This window comes from Littorina saxatilis, linkage group LG4 (genome assembly GCF_037325665.1).
Source record: "Littorina saxatilis isolate snail1 linkage group LG4, US_GU_Lsax_2.0, whole genome shotgun sequence".
Classification (NCBI taxonomy): Eukaryota; Metazoa; Mollusca; class Gastropoda; order Littorinimorpha; family Littorinidae; genus Littorina; species Littorina saxatilis.
Genome location: NC_090248.1, coordinates 19,927,239 through 19,955,220, shown reverse-complemented (window position 1 = coordinate 19,955,220; position 27,982 = coordinate 19,927,239). Strand labels below are relative to the sequence as shown.

At 38.7% G+C, this 27,982-nt stretch overlaps 1 protein-coding gene and 1 long non-coding RNA gene across 3 annotated transcripts; both read right to left on the bottom strand.

Moving 5' to 3' along the window:
* Positions 1–254: 254 nt before the first annotated feature.
* Positions 255–27,420, bottom strand: LOC138964188 (multiple epidermal growth factor-like domains protein 11). Its single transcript, XM_070336084.1, has 6 exons — positions 27,103–27,420; positions 25,518–25,652; positions 20,764–20,892; positions 14,918–15,017; positions 14,094–14,155; positions 255–1,945 (listed from the first exon to the last, which is right to left on the bottom strand). The coding sequence occupies exons 1-6, from the start codon at positions 27,287–27,289 to the stop codon at positions 1,608–1,610; spliced, it is 951 nt and encodes a 316-aa protein (XP_070192185.1). The 5' UTR covers positions 27,290–27,420; the 3' UTR covers positions 255–1,607.
* Positions 8,068–13,376, bottom strand: LOC138964176 (uncharacterized). 2 transcript variants are annotated; one of them, XR_011455039.1, is made up of 6 exons: positions 12,403–13,376; positions 12,022–12,063; positions 11,405–11,483; positions 10,672–10,772; positions 10,021–10,067; positions 8,068–8,345 (listed from the first exon to the last, which is right to left on the bottom strand). It is a non-coding gene; the product is annotated as an uncharacterized lncRNA (long non-coding RNA). The 2 variants fall into 2 exon arrangements; XR_011455038.1 differs by lacking the exon at positions 12,403–13,376 and having other exon boundaries at positions 11,405–12,188.
* Positions 27,421–27,982: the final 562 nt, after the last annotated feature.

Below are 27,982 nucleotides of genomic sequence, written 5' to 3'. Positions count from 1 at the left end.
TAGACACTTGCTGTTGACATTATGCGTTGTGAGTCATATGGTGGCTTAAGCATACACGCATGGCATTACATGGCTATCAATTTCAAGCATGTGCAATTGTCGACTAATGCATAACATGAGAGAGAGAGAGAGAGAGAGAGAGAGAGAGAGAGAGGAGCGAGAGAGAGAGAGAGAGAGAGAGAGAGAGAGAGAGAGAGAGAGAGAGAGAAACAGAGAGAGAGAGACAGAGACAAGACAAGACAAGACAAGACAAGAAAAGACAAATTCTTTATTAAGGAGGGTATTGTCTTCAGCAAACAGGTGCTTTTTTACATCCAGCCCTCGCCCATGAGAGGGATTAATCGAATAATAATACGTTCTATAAATGTTGAAATAACAAAACAAAACAACAAACAACAACAAACAACAACAAAAAAGACATAACACACATCAAACAAATAAACAAACACACAAACAAATAAACAAACACACAAGGAACCAAACGAATTAACAAAAACATTCACACAAACAAACATTATAAGATGTTTGGAGGGTTGTTTACAGACCAGCTTTTTTGTCGGTCCGAGGGGGAGCATATCGTCTTTTGTTTCATATCTATTGACCAAGGCAACTCGGACCGACAAAAAAGCTGGTCTGTCAACAACCCATCAAACATCTTATATTATTATCAAATGCATAATGAACACAAGTTTGGAACAACCGAAAGCACGTACACAGTTCAGAGGAAAAACAATCTTCGTCTATTGAGGAATAGTGTAAAAGGAACAACAACGTAGCAAGTAATAACCATTTAGCACTTTACAAATGACATGCCATGAAATCAATGAAGTACATTTATCTATATAATGAAACGTGTGAAAGGTATAAACAAACAAGGCATCAGAAATATTAACATGTTCAGGCTAAGTGAGAACGAAATGTACCATGGATAAAGAATAAAAAATATGTCTTTAAAAGTCTCGGCATTGACGGAATGTCTGAGAACGCTTGGAAGTGAATTCCAAAGATTAGTTCCCGAAAATAGGCTAGATTTGGAAAGATCTATACGAGGCAGGGGAGCATATATTTTTGTGGGGTCTCTCCAATTGTGTGAAGTGAATTGGGAATGAAGAGAGAGAGAGAGAGAGAGAGAGAGAGAGAGAGAGAGAGAGAGAGAGAGAGAGAGAGAGAGAGAGAGAGAGAGAGAGAGAGAGAGAGAGAGATGGTTTATTGTGCCCATTAGCTCAGGTCTCAGTTCCATGTGTGTACCCTATATCAAATCGAACTGCTATCTTCTTGCCGCAATTTCATGAATCAGTAAGATCCAGACTGACATCAGCTGAGTGAGTTCATTTTTGTGTTGACATTCCAAATTGTTTTTATTATGAATCATAATTCATCGTTTGTATTCGAATAATGTTTTTGTATTTCACCAACAACTAGCATTAATATTTGATTTTGAAAGCATACACCAGTTTACAACCGTGACTACCTGACATATTATTTAAAGCGTGTTGCGATGTACATCAATGTCAATCTGCCATTGTTAATGATATTGCATTAGCGGGTCAAATGCGTTGTAGTAAAAATCGTTCTGCCTGTGATCTCCTTTTTACCAAATTGTTGTTTCAAATGTTGAGGTCACTATAAACGTGATGATCTCCAGTGTTCACGTACATCCGTGGTTTTTCGTACGTGTTTTCACGGTCACGGTCCACGATTTCATTGGGCTGGTCGTTGGAGGGAGCTGAAGATTCCACAGGAAGCTCTCCGCTAGACTCCACCTCCAACACATTTTCTGGGATTGCAGAAGAGCACTCTGATGGGTTGTTGGCCTGTTGGGAGTTGACGTATCCGTGGTTAACTTCGCCTTCCACTGCTTCGTAAACATTGTCTGACTGGATGGGCGACAGTGTTACCGGGTTTCTGTGATCTGACAATGAAGAGTTCTGTGTTGAGACAGTTTCTGTGCATAAACAGGCAAAAAACATAACTGAGTGCCCGTTGCAATTCATCTTGAAAGTTATTAATCCAACGGATGATGTTTACCCTTAAGTATCACGTGACAATCTCATGAATCAAAATGTTTTTTTTTATTGTTTTTAACGTCACTTAAACGAATATCGCTAACTTGGACCGATGCAAGATTATTTCTTGTCTCGAATCAAGGTATTGATGTTTACAATGCAGGCCGGGCTCCCAAAAATACCCAACAAGAATTCAAAGACAGAGAAGGGAAATTGAGGTTTACGCAAATAACCAAGAAAGTAGAAATTGTAGATCAATGATAATGAACGCAAATCTCCTTGGTTCACTTCGATGAGAATTGTCGAGACAACTGAACAATGGGAAGTAACTGGCGTGTTATGCACTTTATCAGTGGGGTGCGTCACATATTTTGTTTGACTACCCATTATCTTTTGAAGAATGTTTATTGACTATGTCATCAGTCTCTGTGCTGTTTCCAATGTGTGTGTCATGTCAACCGGCCAGGTGTTCTTTTCAATCGTTTCATCAATGTCGAAGTTTAATGATTGATGGATAACTAGCGTGTGGGGGACACGGCTATTAAAAGGCCATTGTTTCCTGAACAATTTGAGATTGAGATTTTCAATCACATTTAGGTATTTAAGTCTGGATTTTGACAATATGAGATCAAAGTTACCGTGATGACTTCATGGTGTAGAAGACCTGCGGGTTTGTAAGCCAACAGAAATGGGACACGGCAGGCGTTTTCAATTATTAGATGCACAAAGCCTACAACGTGCATCAACAGTTCTTTGGTCTATTTAATCTTTACATACAAACACAAGTAACACAAAACCCGTTGTTTAAAAAAAAAGTAGAAGCATTGCTTCAAACAGAGTTGGTGTTGACGATTCCTTTCTGGACGCCATTTTGGACACCAATTCCATTTTGCGTCATTTTAACTCTCATCAGCAAATACTGATCAGAATATTCTTGTTGGTGCTGTTTCTTCAAACTTCCAAATTAAATGTTTAAGAGTGAGTGTAGCAAGATCAGACAATTGCGAAAGAAAACAGCTTGAAGGACAACAACCCAGTCTTGTCAAATTATACTGCTTGAATTTTATGTCGATGTTTTTATAGATTCTGAACCGGTTGAAACGGGACTGAAAAAAGGTTGATAGGACAATTGTATATTCGTCATAAACAAGTCATTTGTAATCGTGTGTTGTCCTGATGTTATATGTCAAAGAGATAATCAGTAACCGCTACTGATGAAGGCCTCGCTCTTGGCGTTGTATCCTGGCTTGGTTAAGATATGACAGTTGCAAACATCGCTTAAATTTGTATAAACATACATGTATGTTTCAAGTGCGATAGTTTGAACCAGTTTAAACGTGACTGAACGAAACGAGCGTTACTAACGTCTGTGCAAGCAGACAACTGCTTTAGTCAGTTTTCTGTAAATTAAGTGAGTTCACTCTCATCCACTAACTGATAATCTCATCTGTTCCCAGCGCCCTTTCTACTTAAAGTCGTAGTTAAACCTGCATCCATCTCACAAAGGAACAGACCTTTATGAAATATGATCATTGACTGAAACTGTGGTTGTTTCGTGTTTTTAAATAGGCGAAGTAAAGTCTGGAATTAAGATTTATATATCTGTTTATAAAGCTCCAAAACGTCAGCACTATTGCACCATAGTTTCATACCTGTCTATTCTTTCAGGATGCGTGAAAGTTATATGTCGGATTATTTCTGGAATATAACATGTTTTTTGTTGTTGACGTGTAACAAATGAATCAAACGCATTTAGATTTGTCTGCATCACACAGGGTTATCACCTAACACGCTTGACAAGACATAACATGTCGGGCGATATCAAGTTATAAAATGAATTTACCTGTGTAGAACAGATATGTGATAGCCTTTGTTTTCAATTGATTGCACTTAACTTTTCTTTTATTGTTTCTGAATTATTATACAGAACACAGATACTTGTGGTATCCTATTTCAAGAAATAGTCACTAAATGTCTTCGCAGGATATATTTGAATTAAAAACGGCAATGACAATAAGTTAAAATAGAATAAACCATTCTTCCCGTTGTTTATTGAGATTTGAACTAATGGCAAGTTACTTTTTGCTTCCAGTAAATTAAAGCTAAGGTATCGGTTCATGATAGCATACATCACAACTATGGAACGCCAGATACGCAAAGTCCCCGCGGAATTCGCGCGGACTTTTGAGCTTTTCTCGTCGTTTATTGGTCAAAAATTCCGGCCGTACTTTTTTTGTCCTCGCGCAATTCCGCCCGGACTTTCGAGCTATACTCTACTCACTAAAAACATGGAATGGGGATTTACCGGACACTCATATGTAATTGCTTTGAAATCAAGGGCGATCACTCAAATTCTTCAAAACGCAGGATTACAAATAGCAATGGATGTTGCGCTGATTATGGTGCAAGATGTGAATGCGATCAATGCCAAGACCCATTTTCATAGGTGCTTGAAGAAGACATTTCCTTACAGGCAGAATGTGAAATTAAACAGAAAAATACAGATTTTAGACAGATCTGTACGCAATTGTGCTCGCTATATGGGCATCTACTTCTTTAGACACGTACTGAAATCAGCAACTGTCCTGCTTCCTTTGCAGATATGAATTGTTGTTGTTGTTGTTGTTGTTGCAGACATGAATTGAGTTGTTGTTGTTATTGTTGTCAGAGATGTATTTTCTGGTTTATTTTTGGCTGGTATGGCATTTTATTCAAGTAAGGGTATGTATATTTGTCATTCGACGAAAAGGCCTTGTCAGACCTTTTTTGACTTAAAAGAGCGCAAAGGAAGGACTGTTGTTATACATGTGCGGCATCCTTTCAAAGTAGAACTGGAAAGAGGTGTAAAACGACACAAATGACTCATTTCATGCGCCATTTGTTACTCGTCACAAAGAACAACAGTGTTCCGAGAATATCTGCTCGGGCGTCAGAAAATACTGTTACAAATTATATTTATTTCTTTTTCCAAATTGGGGAGAGGGTGAGGTGGGGGATGAGGCAGCGTTTCAGATGTGCGTGTGTGTGCGTGCGTGCGTGTATATGTGTGTGTGTGTGTGTGTGTGTTTATATGTGTGTGTGTGTGTTTATAAGTGTGTGTGTGTGTGTGTGTTTGTGTGTGTGTGTGTGTGTGTGTGTGTGTGTGTGTGTTTATAAGTGTGTGTGTGTGTGTGCGCGCGCGATTTTGATACACTCTCACAGAAAAAAAAGGATAGTGGACAAATCAAGCCGATGCACAAAAGGTCAGAACCTCTGTGTTCAGTCAGTCAAAATCCTTTATTTGAATCAAGGGAAACAACTCATGAGCACTTTTCTGAAGTGTGTACTGTTTGCAAGAACCGCTTCCATGAAATAGCTGTGTTCACACTCCAACACGCGCGATTAATGTTGATTCTTTGATCCGACTCTCTTCTAATCCCACTGTTTTGATGTCTCTATCTAAAAGTCCGTGCAAAACGAGTGCCGAACGTTTGCGATAAAAGTCCGGGCGGAATTGCGCGAGGACATTTTAACCTCGATCCGATTCTCTTCCGTTTCAACTTTTTAAAATTTCTCGATCTAAAACTCCGGGCGGAAAGTGCCGAACCCATACGAGCGTTCCCGATAAAAGTCCGGGCGGAATTGCGCGCGGACATTTTAAGCAATCAAAGACGAGTATTCACGACTTTCCGACCTTGACATTGTAGTGGGGGTCAAGTGGGCGTCGGCATCATTGTCCAATCAGAAATAGGGATGCGCTTCCGCTTCCTGTCCCGCCCAGTCTGCGCAAAAGAAATGGCGCAAAACTGTTTGCGCGGAAAAAGGTGATGAAAAAAAGAACACAACCTGGTTTGATAACCAAATGATTGCGACCTTGCATTCTAGCATCATTTAATGTGGAACAACGACACATCTGATAAACAAATAGCCAGTTTGTTACCAACATGAGAAACTAGGGTTTAGAATCGAAGCGGTAAACCCGGACGCTGTTTGTACGTAAATCCGGAGAAGCTATCGAAGTAGGTGACATGTCGTTTCACTCCGAGTGTGCCAGCACCGGCCCTCTACCCGCCAAACCCCACGGACTTACATTACCTTCTCATGTACGTCCGTGCCAAACCCCCACTATGCAGGGAAAGTGGTTCGACCTTGCATGACTGCAGGGCAAGTTCGATTTTGCTAGCTAAAATTGCTGCTAGTGCTGCCTTGTCTAGATCTGGAACTTTTTCAATTGGATTTTTTTTCTCTATTATACTGGAATGAGTGGGTGCTTTTCTAGATCTAAGCATCGACCGAATTAGATAAAGATGTTCCTTGCATTGCATTCTCCTAAATCTGTTATTCTAACCAGTTTGTTTAAGAATATAATTGTTCGTTTTTTGTTTGTTTTTAGTTGATAAGCTTACAAGATTTTTTCTTTTTTAAGTAAGTGGTTTCACACGTATAACATGAGACCCACATGCACTAGACAATGGAAGTTGAGGTCATCGTTCAATACCACAAATGCCAGTATTATATTTCAGACTCCTTTTGGAGGAATGTGTGGGGTTTGGGTGTTGAACTTGAAGTTGTAGATTGTTTGCACAGGTATGAATGTTCGTACGTTCGAACGTGCACACATGTATGCAGGCATTTGTTTGTCAAGCAGGAACATGCAACATTTTGTTGACCGTATGTGAGTGCGTGTGTAATAAAACCAACGACAAACAATACAAAAAGCTCCAGCTCTGCTTCTTCACCAGTCACAGACGCATTGCGTTGTTCAGCTTTCCAGAAATATATTAACTCAGTCAGAACCCGCTTCATGAATATTTTATTTCAGGAAAAAGTCAATCGAATCTACACAAAAAAAGGTTATTGCGTTGTTCTGTCTTTGAGACTGTATCACATGATATTGAGCTACTAGAAGAAACATGTCTGTGGCATAGTTTGACCCAACAGATAGAGAAGTCAACAGAGGTATTCTGCCGTCAGCAGCTTTATTGCTGTTTTGAATTTGATCTTGCATAATTTTATTACATAATTTTGCAACACACAAAGAAATCGTAATTGAATATTTTACGCAAAATTGAATAATTCGCAAACATGTTTGTATGAACAAATATTATTTTAAGAAAATATGAGTGTGAGGATGGACGTATTTTGAGTGAAGTAGCAGAAATTCTTTTTAAGTTCTTTGGCTACATGCACACGTTCTGTTAATTACGTTCTTAGCAGGGAGATCCAGATTAATAATACTGCTGTGACAGGTTGTGGTTTCCATACACATTTTGAATACAGGAGAAAAAAAAACACAGTTAAAAAAAAAATGTGCACATAGGATTAAAATATTAAAGTGTACAGAATAAAAGCAACATATTAATTTTACAAAAACAAATCTCGTGGTTCTCTTGTCAAACCCACTGTAGTAAGCACAGAATAGGAGAGAAGATTTTGGAGAAGGTGGCTTAACCTACTGAAGTAAATGATCAAGAGGATTCTAAGCATCCAGTGCTAAAGCTCTCAAATCACAAGACAAACACACTTGTTGTGGCTATCCGAACTGTTGATTTAAAAAAAACATACCCACAAATTGTAAACATCTATTACAAAATTATATATATTGTATGGATCTGTCTTTGTAAAATATACTGTACAGAATGTTTTTTAATAATCTGCACAAATCTCGTGGTTCTCTTGTCAAGTAGTAGGCACAGAAAAAAAAACCAAAAACCCTGTGTTTTGTCTTGTAAATTATACTTTACTAAATGTGTACAGTATTCTAAGAAAAGAAAAATTCTTCCTTTTTATCATATCAATTGCCTCCCTTGAATTTTATTTGTAAAATAATTCTGAGAAAAAAAGCTTTCTACTTAAAAGCAGTGCAATCAAGAAAATGGGTACAACCAGTGTGTATACCTTTATTCCTTATTCTTTTTATTTAATTGAGGATGTCACTATGCAGTTTTACTGATTTAAACAAAAATTCGCTTCAAATTATCTCCCTTGAACAAACACTTCTTTTTACAATTAAATTTTGTTTACACGAAGAGGTAGTTTTAAGGGTATATACAAGAAAACAATATTGCAACCTTAGATGTATTTACATTTGGACTAATTCCATTAAAAAAAAATTCAAACTATAAATGATAAATCAAAATAAAACAGATTTTGAGGCTGTGCACAAGCTAATAGGATTAAACACGAAAGTCGTACCCAAGAATCGTCAAATACTTTTGCTAACAGCTATACTTAAACATAAGAAAATATGATCTGCATCTCTTGTTATGAAGATGATGGCACTGGTCCACCGAAGTGCATGCCATATATGCTTTACTGTGCGCTCTCCCTCTCAATGGTCTTTCTCTGGCTGACTCGATTCTGAGGAGATAAAAGAAAACACATTCAGTACAAGCTGTACAAAATAACAACAAAACTAGTATTACTTAAAGTAGCTGCTGGTTTCTGAGTATTTGATTGAAGGCCCAATCCGACTTGTAAGAAGTTTGCCCGACTGTCGCAGATTTGGTCAGGTAATTGCATGAAGTAAAATCATGCCTCAATTTGGTAACATACAAACTGCAATATTCTAAGGCTGTGAGTGTGAGAATACATCGGCGCCACTTTTTAAAAACTTTCTTTTTGTGTGTGCGCATGTTTTAGTGCCAAAAATGAATAGGCCGAGTGCTCTCTCTGCAAAACTTGTGTGAAGCTTCAGAGCTCTATCAATGGTTTGAAAGAAAAAACATACTTTTCCATTTTTGACGTTCTTGTTCCCTTCCCTGTGAAATTTACTGTCCATAGGTTACTGGATTTTGTTAATGTCCGTGAAAACCTCAACTATTCATTGCTGAGTGCCTAGTGATAGCTATCCCCCTCAACGACCTAGCACTGCTGAATCCTGATTCTTCCCATTGTTTGATTCTGTAATGAAATTGTGTAGTTGGTAGTTATGTGAGCTTCTTCTTTGGGGGTGGGGTGGGGGGGGTTATTTAACCATCAGATCACAAAGTAAGACTTCATTGTAATGTGCAGATATTTGTTCAGGTGCCCACCATTTTCTATGTGAAAACATGTTGCTAACTAACATGAACCCAACCATAAAACGTGATGTAGGTGAGTAGCCCATCTAGAAAAAAGAACCTGTTCTAATTCCGAATTAGAACAGGTTTTTTTTTTGACTCACATGCGAAGCAAAAGTGAGTCTATGTACTCACCCGAGTCGTCCGTCCGTCCGTCCGTCCGGAAAACTTTAACGTTGGATATTTCTTGGACACTATTCAGTCTATCAGTACCAAATTTGGCAAGATGGTGTATGATGACAAGGCCCCAAAAAACATACATAGCATCTTGACCTTGCTTCAAGGTCAAGGTCGCAGAGGCCATTTGCCTAAAAAACAGCTATTTTTCACATTTTTCCCATTTTCTCTGAAGTTTTTGAGATTCGATACCTCACCTATATATGATATATAGGGCAAAGTAAGCCCCATCTTTTGATACCAGTTTGGTTTACCTTGCTTCAAGGTCAAGGTCACAGGAGCTCTTCAAAGTTGGATTGTATACATATTTTGAAGTGACCTTGACCCTGAACTATGGAAGATAACTGTTTCAAACTTAAAAATTATGTGGGGCACATGTTATGCTTTCATCATGAGACACATTTGGTCACATATGATCAAGGTCAGGGTCACTTTGACCCTTATGAAATGTGACCAAAATAAGGTAGTGAACCACTAAAAGTGACCATATCTCATGGTAGAAAGAGCCAATAAGCACCATTGTACTTCCTATGTCTTGAATTAACAGCTTTGTGTTGCATGACCTTGGATGACCTTGACCTTGGGTCAAGGTCACATGTATTTTGGTAGGAAAAATGTGTAAAGCATGTGAGTCGTATGGGCTTTGCCCTTCTTGTTTCTAGATGGGCTACTCACCTACATCACGTTTCATGGTTGGGTTCATGTTAGTTAGCAACATGTTTTCAAATTCTCATCAGGCAATCACGGCTAACACCAAACACAGAACAGGTGGGAAAGACATAATTCAATCTACTCACCTTCCTTGCATTGTGAGACTGGCCATATGAATCTGCTGAAGTAGTTCCTGCACATATTTAATCAAATATTCATCTTAATAACGTGTTAATATCGCTTGTTCTAGCAAATCAGACTTGACAGTTTTCTGAAGGCTTGCACAGTTTAAGAGCTTGCCTGTCCCCAATCATTACAATAAGAAACAACATCTAGTATGCAAGTATTTTCAGGGTATGAAGGTTTTAATATAATGTCGGTTCTTCTGGGGGCATGGAGAAACACCTTACACAACAAATTTCAAACAATTGAGGTCACACCATAGGTTTACTCACAAACAAACAACAGCAATACAATAAACAGTCTGCAAACGCCTACATGTTGTCTACACTAGGTATAAAGAAACAAAGAAGCACATGAAGACGGGCTTTGTCAAGTAGACCATTATAGCGAATGAGCAACAGCTGATGATCCAGACCACCAAATTGACATGATTTCCCCTTATTCAGTTTGTGATTGTAGTCATATTGACGATGCATGACTTCAATTTTTCTAAGTAAGTCTCTTGGTGCGTTTACGGATACATTCATTGTCACAATTACGACATGCTAATGTCTAACCTGGGTAAACTTCAATTCATGACTTTTTTTTAACTGGCATAGACATTATGAGCATACCAGAATTATTTTCCTGTTAGACTGTCTTCTTCTTTTTCTTCTTCTGCGTTCGATATTCATGGCTGTCATATCGTCAGGTCAGTCAGTGGCTGCCATGAAGTCTGCATAAACCAATTAAATAAATAACCAAGGAAAAAAACCACCCTTACATCATAATAAATCAGAACCATCAAAACCACCCCCCACCCATCCAATAAAACCTGCATACAAAAACACTTCAAAATAAAAAAAAAATGAAAACATTTAATTCCACTTCAAAAATATAAAAGTTGTTATGTTTTATTTTCATTATCTCTTTACACACACAAAACTTGCTGTGCAAATCTTTTTAAAAACATCAATGCCCGAGACACCAGTAGCCTGTTTATGTTGTTGACCTTGTAGCTTTTCAGTTTAAGAGGCTGTTCAAAAAACCGTTTCCCTGGAATCTGCACTATGATAACCATGAATAATACCGTAGGGAAAATATTACATCACCAAGACCTAAGAAATAACACCAACCGACACTCCTCACCCTTATTTCACCCACTATGCCAACCCAAAGACTGGAAAATAATCATCAAATACAGAATGAACAAAAATGCTTGATTTCATTTAAGTTGAAAATCTTCATTCTTCATAATAATGTTATTGGCATAATGTGTAATTGCCACAATTTACAGAGTTTTATGAAAAAATGGTGCGATAAAAACCAAAGGGAAAACATTTGTTCATATACTGATACCTTATTTACCTTGTGGCTTGTGTGCCCCAGGTTTAGGAGCTGCTCAAACGTCCATTGCTCCTCAGTCTGCAAGAAATTAAGCGATGGCCTGAAGGAGAATGGAAAAAAAATCCTTTGTCAGCACCCTGTGTATGTGTGTGGGTGGGTGTTTTAGATAAATAGGCAGGGTGGGGGGGGGGTGTGTGGGTGTGTGCAATAGGTACCACGCCTAATGCAGTCTGCAAAACAAGTGCAACACTTCTACAGAGCTTTTATGATACAAAGCTTCAAATAAGAAACACATTACAATCAAATGAAAGCTGAGCCTGTCATTGCAAAATAAGAAGGAATATACAACAATCCAGTGGCATGTAAAATATTGTTCCTTCAGAAAGATGGCTCTGACAGCAGAAACAATTTAACTTGAAGTTTGAGTCAAAAATTATTTCTCTACATTAGCGAACGTAGGCTACTTGCAGTTATACCCCTCACACATGAAATATTCACAGATTGAATAACAGTTTGTTCCCAATGTTGCTTCCGTGTATCGGTTAGATCCATCTCGGTTAGATCCATCTGCAGAGTACGGATTGTCATCCGTTTAAAAAGGAAAAACAATCAGAACTTGTCATCAGTGATCAACCTACCTTGCAAGAGTGGGGTGAAACACTCACTTCCTGCCAACATGTCTGCAAAAAAAGGAAACAATGCCAATGAAAGCTTAAAATGATTCTTGTGTTCAATATGTGTACACGTGCTTCATTTCTGGGGTGAAAGTGTAAAATATATCGATGGATTGATAGAACAATATAGCCTCAAGTTCGCACCAAAAAATACTTATCAATCAACATTGTCATCACTCGATCAGCTATTCCATCTCTTTCATGTGTGTGTGTGTGATGGTGTGAGCGTGTGTGTGTTTGTGTACATGTGTGTGTGTGTGTGTGTGTGTGTGTATGTGTGTGTGTGTGTGTGTGTGTGTGTGTGTGTGTGTGTTTGTGAACAAGCTTTGAAAAACGTATGTTTACCTTGCTCTAGATCTACTGATTTTCGTAGGCGGAGACTTCTCTGCCGTGAGGGCGGCTTCGTTTCCCTGGCAGAATTCAACATCTTGTACAGATCTGCTGGTGATTTTCTTTTCCTCCGCTTCGTGAGTCACTTGATCCACAGATTTAACGAACATTGAATGTTCTTTTAGTTCTTGTGACGGAAGTACAATCAAGGAATTAAGTGGGCATTCCTGAGTCCTCTGCTGACTTCATGTCCACAAAGTAAATCGCACAAACTTGCAGGGTTTGAAGGGTAGTTTATTACTTTGAAGAAGAACAGCTAGTCGTCGCTGCCTGTTCAGCATTCTTCGCGCGACTTTTGCAGAGGAAGGCAATGCAGTTTTTTTTCCCTGCTGAATGTTGCCAGGGTGCACAAACTGAGAAAGCATTCCCGATTTTCCACAATGTTCTACTTCTTTAGAGTCTTTTGCACAACATGATTTATAACTGCCAGTGTACGTCTAATTCATGATGCCTACCTGACAGCTGGGTCAAAAGTTACGTTCGAGAAAATATTCGAACTAAGTTCCAAACAACTCGAAGAGCAGACATGTAACATGTGGGATTTTGGCAAGCGGAAACGCCGTAGATCTAATGTCATTCAAGGGTATCGTAATGTGGGAATGTCAAGGCCAGTTTTTGACTGGTTTTGAACTGAAGTTGGGCTCCGAATGGAAATAAACACTTCCTCCAGCTGCGCGACCCATTGATAACAACAGTTGGAACTGGTAGGAAGATGAACAGGTCTTGTGAACTGGCTACACACTGTTACTGTTCAAGTATAAGTTCAAAGTAAACACTCAACTGAGGTGGCAGGTAATGGCGGACTTGACTTCCTTCATAACCAAATATCACTCTTCTGACAAAAAACCGCAAATGCTATGTTAAACCGGAAAATACGTAAACCGGAAAAGGAAGCGCATCAAAACCAAAATGGCAGCCCCCATGAAATCCGAAAGGTCAAGCAAACAAGTCGTGAATAGCTCGAAAGTCCGGGCGGAATTCCGGCCGGAATTGCGCGAGGACATTACAAGTTCGGGCGGAATTTCTGACCAATCAACGACGAGAAAAGCTCAAAAGTCCGCGCGGACCGCGGGGACATTGCGTATCTGGCGTTCCATGCACAACTGCTTTTGCAAATCAATCTTAAGGTTACAGATACTATAACGAGGAAATGACATATCAAACACCATAGCCAAAATCAAATGGTTGACGAGATAGTAGTATATATAATAATAATAAAGTGTATTTATATTGCGCCTATCCCTTACAAAAAACAAAAATATTTGGCTCTAAGCGCATTACAACATGTGAAGGACTTGGTACAATCAAGTCTGACAAGTACAACAGCACAATATACAGTCGGTCTCTTAGGTAAAAGCAGCTTCGACAGTTAAACACTTCTACTAAAAGATCCTCTAACAATTTACAAACATAGTTAAAGAACATCGAGTTAATAGGAATTAAAAAAAAAAGGTTCTTATAATAAAACTATCTAGCGAACGACGAAGAAGAAGAAGAATAAAACTATCAATGTCAATGTATAACAAGTCATTCAACGTAAATGGCCAAAGAACAACAATAAAACAATGGTGATAAAACAGTTATACTCAATGGCTAATATATGACACATTCCATGAAAGAAGACACACAATTACAATTCATCATACCGTGAGAAGCAGCGTCTGTTGCCCTTTCTTCCTTGTTTACAAGGGATCGTGACCTCAACCATCTGCAGGGCACATGGTATGGACAAATCATTATAGTATGAAACTATAATTGTGACCCTCCACCACGGAATGAGTCGCATGTCACCTTTTCATGATTTTCATATTTTTACATTTTCTTAAAGAGATTTTTATTCTCTATCCAGTGGTGAAAACCGTTTTAGAAAAGAGTGAACACTTTTCGAGTTATAAGCCTGTGACTATGGTGACCCTCACACTGTTACTAGACACCCCCCGGACTTATATTATGCCTAGCGCAGAACCGCGTGAGGTGACATGCGACTCATTTCGTGGTGGAGGGTCACAATTATGATACTATTATTACTATGATACTATATGTATAACAGTTCTTATTTTTCGAATGCAAACAAACGGTTGAAACCGCACTGTCAGAGGATAGTTATAAGCACTCGATAATCCCTTTGAGAACGGTTAATTGGACTAATATATTGCGAGGTATTCATCTGCGCATGCGCGCGCGCGCGCGTGTGTGTGTGTATATGTGTGAGTGTGTATGTGTGTGTGTGTGTGTTTGTGTCTGTGTGTGAGTATATGTGTGGTTGATGTGAATATCATCTCTAGATAAGTGACAGAGAATCGCTAGAATAAAATAACACGCGACTAGGTCAGAAAAGAAGCTACATCTGTAAGACAGCAACAATAACACTCGGCTTTTGACTGTAACAGAAGACAGGCCATGCCTATGAATCTGTCCTTGTTTTTAACATTACTATATATAAGTATCGAGCATTATACGTAGTACTCACCTAACGAGGAAAACAGCCACAATGACAAGCACAACCAGTGCACATACAGAGCCAATCACTGCACCAACTGGGAACCCTGTGGTGGAAGGCGGCTTTTCTCCTGTGTGAATAATAAATACATAAATAAAACAATGACTAACATTAAACAAAAAACTGTAAAATGGCAATTGAATGCAATAGCAACATAGTAAATAGACAACTAAATAATATGACAAATCAATCTATTGATTAATATTTGATACATACATGAATAAACAGATACATAAATAGATGATGAATTGATGAATAGATTGATTACTAGGTACACTTTAGAAGGTGTCTCCGTCACGGATTTAACCACTTTTCCTCTGCAACAATTGTATCCTTAGTCATTTACTGTACGGACCAACGACAAGTACATCACAAACAAGGATATACAAATATCTGCTACACTTTCAACAATAAAAACGTATTGTAAAGTTGAGCACAAAGCACGAATTCTTATATAAAAGCCTCAAATATTTGTTTAAAATGTTTCTATAGGTTGACTACTGACATAAGATATAACACCTTCATCATTCTCTATGGCCAGTGTCTCATGTACATAGACATAGACATACGGCTAGACGACTTTATTGTCTCAACAGAGAAATGTTTTTGTCGTGCGTTATATATGACAACAAACATACAGCATGACATAGAACAACATGAAACATTGAGACACAGTTAAAATAGTAAATAAAAGTAATTCCTTAAAAATAACTTCAAACTCTCGGTGCAAATCATATCAACTTACAATTCATATATACATCAATCTCCTAATACTCTCTCTCTCTCTCTCTCTCTCTCTCTCTCTCTCTCTCTCTCTCTCTCTCTCTCTCTCTCTCTCTCTCTCTCTCTCTCTCTCTCTCTCTCTCTCTCTCTTGTGTGTGTGCGTGTGTGTGTGCGTGTGTGAGTGTGTGTGTGTGTGTGTGTGTGTGTGTGTGTGTGTGTGTGTTGGCTCAGTGATGGAAGACTTCGTTCTGATTATTTTCATATTGATCATATCTGTCCATAAAGCATCAGTGTTTCATAACGCAAGAATGTATGTATAGCCTACAACGTGTATATAGTCATGTGAATAGTTTTTCTGCCTTTTTAATTAGATTTTTTAAAAAAAAATTTAATTTTTTTTTTACTGTCATGCTTATTTTTTGTAATTGTTTTACGTTTGTATATATATATATATATATATATGTATTTAAGATTAGAATAGTCCCTCTCTGGGCGAGGGCTGATTGAAAAGAAGCTCGTTTATATTGCTTTATGCCACAACCCTCGTAAAATAAAATTTGATTTGATTGATTTGATTTGATTTGATCTCTCTGTTCTTCTTCATAACACACAATAAAAACATACCAGCATCACAAGCAGGTCCCAGCTGAGGGAGATTACATACAGAATTGATACCTGCAATCTTCAGAATCAGTAATATTAACGAAAATATGGTATTTATAAAAAGGCGTGTGTGTGTGTGCGTGTGGGAAAGTGTCCCATCATTATGTGTAGTGAACATCTGAGATTGTTGTTGATAACGTTAGAGTCATTTGAATTGTGTATTGTGTACGTGATTGTGTTTCCATTTATTTACAGTTTATTTGTTTTTAATGTGTATTGTTGCTGTTATTAAGATTATTATATCTAAGATTGATTTAAGGCGCTTATGTTGTGTATTGTTGCTGTTATTAAGATTTATTATCATATTTAAGATTGTAAAGCGCTTAGAACTATTTTAGGATTTGCGCCCTATAAATACCATTATTACTGTTATTATTATTATTATGTCATGAAGACAATAGCTTTGTGGATACCCCGCGGCCTATGGAAGCAAAGACACGGCATTCAAGTGGAAAGCGTATGCCGGCTTGTTGATTACTTGAAGTGACAAGCCAGTATAGCGCAATAGCGTATGCGCTTCACAGGAAAGCATGCTTTTTATATTTAGTCAAGTTTTGACTAAATATTTTAACATCGAGGGGGAATCGAAACGAGGGTCGTGGTGTATATGCGTGTGTGTGTGTGTGTGTGTCTGTGTGTGTGTGTGTGTGTGTGTAGAGCGATTCAGACTAAACTACTGGACCGATCTTTATGAAATTTGACATGAGAGTTCCTGGGTATGAAATCCCCGAACGTTTTTTTCATTTTTTTGATAAATGTCTTTGATGACGTCATATCCGGCTTTTCGTGAAAGTTGAGGCGGCACTGTCACGCCCTCATTTTTCAACCAAATTGGTTGAAATTTTGGTCAAGAACTCTTCGACGAAGCCCGGGGTTCGGTATTGCATTTTAGCTTGGTGGCTTAAAAATTAATTAATGACTTTGGTCATTAAAAATCTGAAAATTGTAAAAAAAACAAAAAATATATATAAAACGATCCAAATTTACGTTTATCTTATTCTCCATCATTTGCTGATTCCAAAAACATATAAATATGTTATATTCGGATTAAAAACAAGCTCTGAAAATTAAATATATAAAAATTATTATCAAATTTTTTTTTTTCGAAATCAATTTAAAAACACTTTCATCTTATTCCTTGTCGGTTCCTGATTCCAAAAATATATAGATATGATATGTTTGGATTAAAAACACGCTCAGAAAGTTAAAACGAAGAGAGGTACAGAAAAGCGTGCTATCCTTCTCAGCGCAACGAATACCCCGCTCTTCTTGTCAATTCCACGTGCACTGCCTTTGCCACGGGCGGTGGAGTGACGATGCTACGAGTATACGGTCTTGCTGAAAAATTACATTGCGTTCAGTTTCATTCTGTGAGTTCGACAGCTACTTGACTAAATATTGTATTTTCGCCTTACGCGACTTGTTTTTCTATTATTTTAACTTTCTGGGCTTGATTTAAACTAAACATAACATGTCTATATGTTTTTGGTATCAGGAAATGACAAAGACTAAGATTCAATTTGTTTTGGATCGATCACTCAGAGTAAAATTTTAAGTAGAAATTTCAGATTTTAATGACCAATCTGAGATGCAATCCAATATTGTCCGGGCTTCGTCGAAGATTGCTTGACCAAAAGTTAAATCAATTTGATCGAAAAATAAGGTTGTGACAGTGCCGCCTCAACTTTTACAAGAAAGCCGGAAATGACGTAATTAAAGACATTTATCTAACAAGTCGAGTAAGGCGAAATTACTACATTTAGTCAAGCTGTGCAACTCACAGAATGAAACTGAACGCACTGCATTTTTTCACAATGACCGTAGTTCGCCGCTCGTGCATAAAGCAGTGAAATTAACCAGCCTGTTTAGCGCGGTAGTGGTTGCGCTGTGCTGCATAGCACGCTTTTCTGTACCTCTCTTCGTTTTAACTTTCTGAGCGTGTTTTTAATCCAAACATATCATATCTATATGTTTTTGGAATCAGGAACCGACAAGGAATAAGATGAAAGTGTTTTTAATCGATTTCGGAAATGTTACTTTTAATCATAATTTTTATATTTTTAATTTTCAGAGCTTGTTTTTAATCCGAATATAACATAATTATATATTTTTGGAATCAGAAAATTATGAACAATACAATAAACGTATTTTGGGATCATTTTATAAAAAAAATAATTTTAATTACAATTTTCAGATTTTTAATGAACAAAGTCATTCAATAAATTTTAAGCCTCCTAGCTGAAATGCAATACCAAAGTCCGGCCTTCGTCGAAGATTGCTTGGCCAAAATTTCAATCAATGTTATTGAAAAATGAGGGTGTGACAGTGCCGCCTCAACTTTTACAAAAAGCCGGATATGACGTCATCAAAGACATTTATCCAAAAAATGAAAACAATTTCCATGGATATCATACCCAGAAACTCTCATGTAAAATTTCAAAAAGATCGGTCCAGTAGTTTACTCTAAATCGCTCTCCATACACACACACGCACAGACACACATACACACCACGACCCTCGTCTCGATTCACCCTCTATGTTAAAACATTTAGTCAAAACTTGACTAAATGTAAAAATGAAGAACAACATCATCTGGGGATTATCATTTGCAGGAATTTTCATGTGAAGTTTCATGAAGATCGGTCCAGTACTGTTCTCTGAATCGCTCAACACATACATATAGACATATACACCCACTCCACCACTCTGGTCTCAATTCCCAGTCTATGTTAAAACGATTAGTTAAAACGTGACTTAATATAACAAGTCGCGTAAGGCGAAAATACAATATTTAGTCAAGTAGCTGTCGAACTCACAGAATGAAACTGAACGCAATGTAATTTTTCAGCAAGACCGTATACTCGTAGCATCGTCAGTCCACCGCTCATGGCAAATGCAGTGAAATTGACAAGAAGAGCGGGGTAGTAGTTGCGCTAAGAAGGATAGCACGCTTTTCTGTACCTCTCTTTGTTTTAACTTTCTGAGCGTGTTTTTAATCCAAACATATCATATCTATATGTTTTTGGAATCAGGAACCGACAAGGAATAAGATGAAAGTGTTTTTAAATTGATTTGGACAATTTAATTTTGATAATAATTTTTATATATTTAATTTTCAGAGCTTGTTTTTAATCCGAATATAACATATTTATATGTTTTTGGAATCAGCAAATGATGCAGAATAAGATAAACGTAAATTTGGATCGTTTTATAAATTTTTATTTTTTTTTACAATTTTCAGATTTTTAATGACCAAAGTCATTAATTAATTTTTAAGCCACCAAGCTGAAATGCAATACCGAACCCCGGGCTTCGTCGAAGATTACTTGACCAAAATTTCAACCAATTTCGTGGAAAAATGAGGGCGTGACAGTGCCGCCTCAACTTTCACGAAAAGCCGGATATGACGTCATCAAAGACATTTATCAAAAAAATGAAAAAAACGTTCGGGGATTTCATACCCAGGAACTCTCATGTCAAATTTCATAAAGATCGGTCCAGTAGTTTAGTCTGAATCGCTCTACACACACACACACACACACACGCACGCACACACGCACGCACGCACACACACACGCACATACACCACGACCCTCGTTTCGATTCCCCCTCGATGTTAAAATATTTAGTCAAAACTTGACTAAATATAAAAAGGGGCAGTAGGGTAAATTGTGCCATCAGGATAAAAACATTAGTGCATCAGCTGACGGCGTACAGACCCTACACAATGTCCAGTTGTATTTATTTACATGTGTGTTTAAAAAACTTTGGAACTCCCAAAGCGCCCTCTTTCATCGTTTAATGCTGACAGTGGCATACAATGTGCAGATACACACCTGTCAAGCACAAAGGAGAGCCGTATCCTCTGTTGCATGCACAATGTCCCGTGGCCTTGTCACAAGTGTCACTGCAGTGGACACTGCAATTCTGCATGCAGTTCATGCCGTATGTTTTCACCGGACACTCTGAGTTACAACAACCAATAATTAGGGGACTAACGAGCCATTAACGCAAACAACCAGCCGACTATCTCACAGCTGGGCCTTTATTAGCTGCATCTCTCATAGTTTTTGTTCAATATTCAAGAATGGTTCAAAGCAACATCAGCACCACAGAAAAAGAATGACTGCCGTATAATACGAAGAAGGACAAATAAATGACAAATATAGAAAGCAAACTTGTTCAGCTAACTTTTTTCCAAATGATTTTTAGTCACTGACGTACTTCGAACTGATATTTGTTTGAATTGGTTATACTCACAAATGCATTTAGTAACTAAATTAATACAAACTACAAACTTCCAGTTTATAATTATTTTGCATTTAAAAAATTATGCATGCATCATCCATGTGGACATGAAACAACCTTGTGTTTGTGTCTTAGTATTTGTACAGAATAGTGCTTTTCGGTCAGAAACATTAAAAACATACCAGCATCACAAGCAGGCCCCAGCCATCCAGGTTTGCACGTGCAGTTTCCTGAGACTTTGTCACAAACATCCTCACATCCTGCACTGCAAGTCTGTGTACAGTTGTGTCCAAACGTCCGATGTGTACAATCTGTTGAGATTAAAGGAATGTTAAGTACTCTTGAAGTAACCTTAATGATGGAACTATGACAGTAAACATGTGTGCACCTTCTGATAATAAAACAACAATGAGAGTACTGGGGCTGGGTACAGAGGCGAGGGCCATGTCAGTTAGGCAATGCCCATCCTAAGCTGAAACAATATTAGCATTTTTATGGTACTTGAAAACTCTTTCCTTAAATCTATGGTGACACTTAACATAAGGAATAGAACAGTGTAATGAAGTTTTAACTCGCTTTGAATTCGCATTCAGAATGTAGATCATGGATGACATCAGTAATGGTAGTGTTATCACCAGTTATCGAATCGAATCGACAGACTTTAACTCGTTTCTGTCATTGATTTTAATTCTTTGGGGAGTCAATTTATCAAAACCCGAAAGTTTCTGTTTGCCAGGAGGCAAAGGTGTTGAACCCATGCATAATGTCAAGGTCGCTTTTCTATCTAAGACTGTTCCACTGTTGGTGGATGACGTTTTGAGTTTCAATTGAAGATATTGCGTCAACGATGACATTACCAGGTTGTAGACGACGCTGACGAAACGTTCTCGTTCCTTTTGCAAAGCAAGGCCTACCTGTACTGTAGGATGGAAGTGAATGTTAAAAAACATCAAATTTTGCAAATACTACCGCAAAACTGTAAACATACAGTTTGTCCAACAAAATTTAAGAATTTTGCCTCTGATTTCAAACAAGTTGTATATGTTCCTAACTTACAACAGTCACAGCATAATACACATCACTGTAAAGGCTATTCAGTGCTCTATCTGAAAACACGTTCGATTCTTTTAAATTATCTCCCTTAGGCTTTACCAGACAAAATAGATCGTAACACTAAAATGTCAGCACATTTCCCGGAAAATGTCAGTTAAAAAGGTTTTAATTTAAAAGCACAAACAGAAATACATTCTCTGCAATTGTTGGTTTATACTCGACCACTGAACCGAACAAAACATAATCAATAGATACATATTACGCGAAGCATTCTTTACTTCAGGTGGAGTGACTAACGTTTTTGAAGCCCCGATGTCTCAAACTGTTATTGTCTCACTGAGAACAGGGAAGACTATAGATACAGCCATACAATTCCATTGTGTAAGTAGAAAAAACGGTCTTCTTTTATTTCATACCAAAAACATCTTTATGCTCTTAATTTTACAGTTATTACAAGCGTAATACTGGGTGGCCGAGTGGTAACGCACTTGCGCTCGGAAGCGGGAGGTTGCGTGTTCGACCCTGGGTCAGGCCGCAATTTTCTCCCCCCTTTCCTAACCTAGGTGGTGGGTTCAAGTGCTAGTCTTTCGGATGAGACGAAAAACCGAGGTCCCTTCGTGTACACTACATTGGGGTGTGCACGTTAAAGATCCCACGATTGACAAAAGGGTCTTTCCTGGCAAAATTGTATCGGCATAGATAAAAATGTCCACCAAATACCCGTTTGACTTGGAATAAAGGCCGTGAAAGGTGAATGCTCGCCTAATAGGCTACTGAGCTTCACTGGCCGATGTGAATGCATTATATATTGTGTGTAAAAAATGTCTGTTTGTCTGTCTGTCTGTAAAAAATTCCATTTCAAACGGCAGAAATTAATATGTAAGCGCCTAGGGCTATATCTAGATTAGGCGCATAAAAATGATCATAATAATAATAATAATAATAATACTAATTCTCGATAATTAGAAGACAAAATGTATATCCACTGTCATGAGCCAAGATAATGAAATGTTTGCATAGTGTCTCTTTTAATAAACAAGTATCTTTTATTCTGAACATCCCGCAGTGGGGCACTGCGGTTATGAAATTAAAGGCCCCTCCTGTTTTTGGAACCGCAGGAGCTTTCTAGTTTGCTGTTAGGTAGCTTTTGGTTCCTCTTTCCTGTCATGCTCTCTTTTTCTTCATGAATTCTTTTCTTTTTTCTGCCTTCTTGCTCATTCACCTGTATTTTTTCCAAAAATCTCTTCTCTTGCCGCTTGTCTCGCGATTCATGTATAGTTTAATCTGTTAGTGTTCTGATGTAAGTCCAGCAGTAGATAGGTTAAGCCTATTTTAACATACTGGAAACTGGTAATCTTCCAGTAGGTATTAATTTAGTTTTACTAAAGCCTGCTGGGACACAAGTAATGGGTTAGTGCATTTGTAAACAGGAATCGCTTGACAAGTGGCCCCCTTCATCCCCCCCTTCCTCGTCCTGATATGGCTCTGCGTAGTCGGCTGGACGTTAAGCAACAAATAAACAAACAATTATTCTGAACAAAGTAAATGTTCTAGTTTGCACACAGAGTCTACGAAGTCAAGTTTGTTTGTTTGTTCGTTCATGGGCTGAAACTCCCACGGCTTTTACGTGTATGACCGTTTTTACCCCGCCACTTAGGCAGCCATACGCCGCTTTCGGAGAAAGCATGCTGGGTATTTTCGTGTTTCTATAACCCACCGAACTCTGACATGGATTACAGGATCTTTTTCGTGCGCACTTGGTCTTGTGCTTGCGTGTACACACGGGGGTGTTCGGACACCGAGGAGAGTCTGCACACAAAGTTGACTGAGAAATAAATCTCTCGCCGAACGTGGGGACGAACTCACGCTGACAGCGGCCAACTGGATACAAATCCAGCGCGCTACCGACTGAGCTACATCCCCGCCCGAAGTCAAGTGATTATTGTATCATGTTTTGGTCCTCACTGACCTGCATCGCACAGTGGAGGCTGGAGGCCAAGGGGACAGCTGGAGCAGTGCCCTGTCACCTTGTCACACACCTCACCCTTACTGCAGTTACCACACCTCATGTCACACCCACTGCCCCAGGAGTCGTTTCTGCAACCTGTATCATAACCAATGTTTTCTTGTTATGAAGTTGTACGTTCAACATCATTGAAATACTACGGCGACGTGATGTGTACAATGCCACTGTTTAAACTGGTATACAGGACTGCTGATATTATTTGATCAAATACAGAAGTCATAACAACCTGGCAGATATTGTTGTTGATCTTGTTCAAATGGTTGGCCGGGTTGACTGACAGTTACTTAGCTCTCCTTTATATCAAACCGATTCCTTCATAAGCTGGAAGCAGTTGGCTATCATGGTAATAAAATACGTAATGATGCATCAGATTCCCTCAGACTTGGGTCCCGTCTGGTGATCAGTGACCCGGAACGAACGCAAGAAAAAGAGGAAATGGCTGCAGCAGCCAACAATTTTATGCGTTGAGTTTCATAGGCAAAGGCACCCGAAATTTGACATAAGGATTTCGAAAGAGGATTTGTTTGTACCTTTGTGGTGTATTTTGTGCAAAAAAATACTAACGTCAAAATTCGTAAGAAAGCTGACACTTTGATTTTATTTTTATTCAAGTGCCTTTTCTTTAACATTACGCGGGGTAAAAACGCTTTTTTTTCTTCTTCTGATGCCCGTGCAGTCTCGCACGCTGAGAGTAACTCGGAAGTCACAGTTCCCTTTATTGGTCTGACACAATCGAGCATTCAGTCACATTTTGCCTCCGCTATCTTTCACACCTTGGTGCTACCAGCCCACCTCCTTGAGAATTTTCTCAGTTAATTCTCGGTCTGATCATATGTGTCAGGGATGTGACCCAGAAGTGATTGATACGAATGTATGTTGTTATTGTTATTGCTATGGTATGTTTGTAAAACCATTTCGTTGTATAGTTTGATAAGAGCAAGCGAACGATAAGGTTAAAACAACATAACCCCCAACCCGTCACCTGCTCTGCCTATTCACTAGTTTAGTCCATTTTTCTTCAGGACCCTGCGAGGTTTTTATGATTTATATAATAAAACGCATCCTGCATTATTAGCAACAGTTATCTCTTATTGCCCGCACTGTGTCTCCTAGCTCTCTGCCTGTTTGTTTTTCTTCTTTAACTTTGTGATATGCCTTGTAAATTACATTAAAAAATACCAATCTTTATGTGTAGACTATATTATAAATCACCGTAGACTCGCCCAGAATTACACTTGGGATAATTGTATCCTTTAACTAAAGACCCACCCAAAATCTACTGCCTATAGCCGCTCAGTTCATACAGTGCAGTGAGAATTTACTGCAGAATCATTATCGAAACCAATACTTATTTTAAACTGCGTGTTTAAAGGCACAGTAAGCCTCCCGTAAACCATCACAGATACTGTCAGGCTTTTACACACAGTACAAACACCCTTTCATTTGAACGCTCACCAAACGGGAACATCCTAGGTGCCCTACGTAAGGAGCAAGCTTTTTTTTTAATTAAATTTGCGCCGATTGCTCAGAGACAATCGGACCGTGGTGCGTTTTGGCGCTAGACCTAACTTTTAAAATCTAAATAATAAATTGACAGCTTGTTACACAAACATTCTTAAATCATTAAAGAATTATTTTTTCATCAAGACAAGATCAGTACAATTCGAAGTTTTGAAAGTTTGAAAAAAGAAAAGCCCGGAAGCAGGGTGACGCAAGGTCGTGGTTATCGTAGCAGACGACGGTTTATGCCTATCGCCAGTTCCTCTGAACAGTCAAAAGCCATCGCTAGAGTTCTAGTTTGCACACAGAGTCTACGGAGTCAAGTGATTATTGTATAATGTTTTGTTCCTCACTGACCTGTATCGCACAGTGGAGGCTGGAGGCCAAGGGGACAGCTGGAGCAGTGCCCTGTCACCTTGTCACACACCTCACCGTTACTGCAGTTACCACACCTCATGTCACACCCACTGCCCCAGGAGTCGTTTCTGCAACCTGTATCATAACCAATGTTTTCTTGTTATGAAGTTGTAAGTTCAACATCATTGAAATACTACGGCGACGTGATGTGTACAATGCCACTCTTTAAACTGGTATACAGGATTGCTGATATTATTTGATCAAATACAGAAGTCATAACAACCTGGCAGACTATATTGTTGTTGCTCTTGTTCAAATTGTTGGCCGGGTTGACTGACAGTTACTTAGCTCTCCTTTATATCAAACCGATTCCTTCATAAGCGTATAACTGGAAGCAGTTGGCTATCAGGGTAATAAAATACGTAATGATGCATCAGATTCCCTCAGACTTGGGTCCCGTCTGGTGATCAGTGGCCCGGAACGAACCCAAGAAAAAGAGGAAATGGCTGTAGCAGCCAACAATTTTATGCGTTGAGTTTCATAGGCAAAGGCACCCGAAATTGATCTTGGCATAAGGATTTCGAAAGAGGATTTGTGTGTACCTTTGTGGTGTATTTTGTGCAAAAAAATACTAACGTCAAAATTCGTAAGAAAGCTGACACTTTGATTTTATTTTTATTCAAGTGCCTTTTCTTTAACATTACGCGGGGTAAAAACGCTTTTTTTTCTTCTTCTGATGCCCGTGCAGGCTCGCACGCTGAGAGTAACTCGGAAGTCACAGTTCCCTTTATTGGTCTGACACAATCGAGCATTCAGTCACATTTTGACTCCGCTATCTTTCACACCTTGGTGCTACCAGCCTACCTCCTTGAAAATTTTCTCAGTTAATTCTCGGTTTGATATGTGTCAGGGATGTGATCAAGAAGTGTTTGATATCGAAAGTATGTTGTTATTGTTTGTGGTTTTGTATTGTAAAACAATTCCGTTGGGAAGTTTGATAAGAGCAAGCGAACGATAAAGTTATAAAACAATGTAATCCCCCGTCCCATCCCCTGCTCTGCCTCTTTACTAGTTCAGTCCATTTTTCTCCAGCCCCCTGCCAGGTTTTTATGTTGTATTATAATACAAGTTCAACGCATCCTGCACTATTTGCAACATTTATCTGTTGTTGTTCGCAGTGTGTCTCCTAGCTCTCTGCATGTTTGTTTTTCTTCTTTAGCTTTGTGATATGCCTTGTAAATGACATTAAAAAAATACCAATCTTTATGTGTAGACTATATTATAAATCACCGTAGACTCGCCCAGAATTACACTTTGGATACTTGCATCTTCTAACTAAAGACACACCCACAATCTACTGCCTAGCCGCTCAGTAAATAAAGTGAGAATTTAATGCAGAATCATTATCAAAACCAATACTTATTTTTAACTGCGTGTTTAAGTCATTTAAAAAGGCCAACGCTACACAGGTACATATTTGGTATGCATGAAGTGGAAGGATATGTTCTTATCACAAATACAAGCCAAGATAGATCAATGGTGATTTACAGGGGAACAGATGAATTTCATCGGAATTTAAACATACTTAGCACTTGTACTTCACAGATGTTGATTGTTATGTCGCCTCCAGAAATTCCTGTGGTATTCTTGGACACTTTGACGATCCGTCCACGGAGAACACCGCTTCCACAAGTGACATTTGTTTTTCTGTCAGGTACTGTGTCAAACCGGTAGCATTCCTCTTCACCCACGTAGATGGCACAACCTTTCATTCTTTGAATTTCTGAAATACAAACATAGACGTAGTCACCCGTGGCACAAAGCAGTCTCTTTCACATAGAAGAGGTAACGCTATGACGCGCCGTTTGATGCTTTCTTTACTTAAGTCGAGTTTTGGGGAAACCTGCCTGAAGTGCACATAATCAGGGTTTGTGTGTAAAGCACTCTGGTTCGCTGATTTCATGCACTTTGTTTTGTACTCCGACTTCGAGATCGGCGATCGCGCATGCTTAGATGGAAGTTTGCTAACGAACCACTTTTGAACAGGGGTGACGTTGCAAAAGCGTTCCACTGAACGCAATATTCTGTTGGTAGCATCAACTACGAACTGTGGCCCGGATACATTGGCCCTTTCGATCCCGTCCATGTTGCAGATCTCGCGTTCTCTTTCTCTTTTGTGTGCACCGGTGATCTCTCAAATATCACGCACATGCGCAACGAAACATGCAACTGAAGTGCAGCCAATAAGAAAGCCTGACACATAATATGTTGGAGAAACTCTCCTAAACTGGACTTCAGGCGTGTTTTTTTCAGAAACTTCACTTAAATAAAGTTTCTATACTGTACTTCAGTTGAGTTTTCCCGCGCCGTTTGATGCTAACTCTACTGAAGTAGAGTTTCTACCCCAAAACTCGGCTTAATATAAGTAAAGAAAGCATCACACAGCGCGTCATATAACGCTTTTG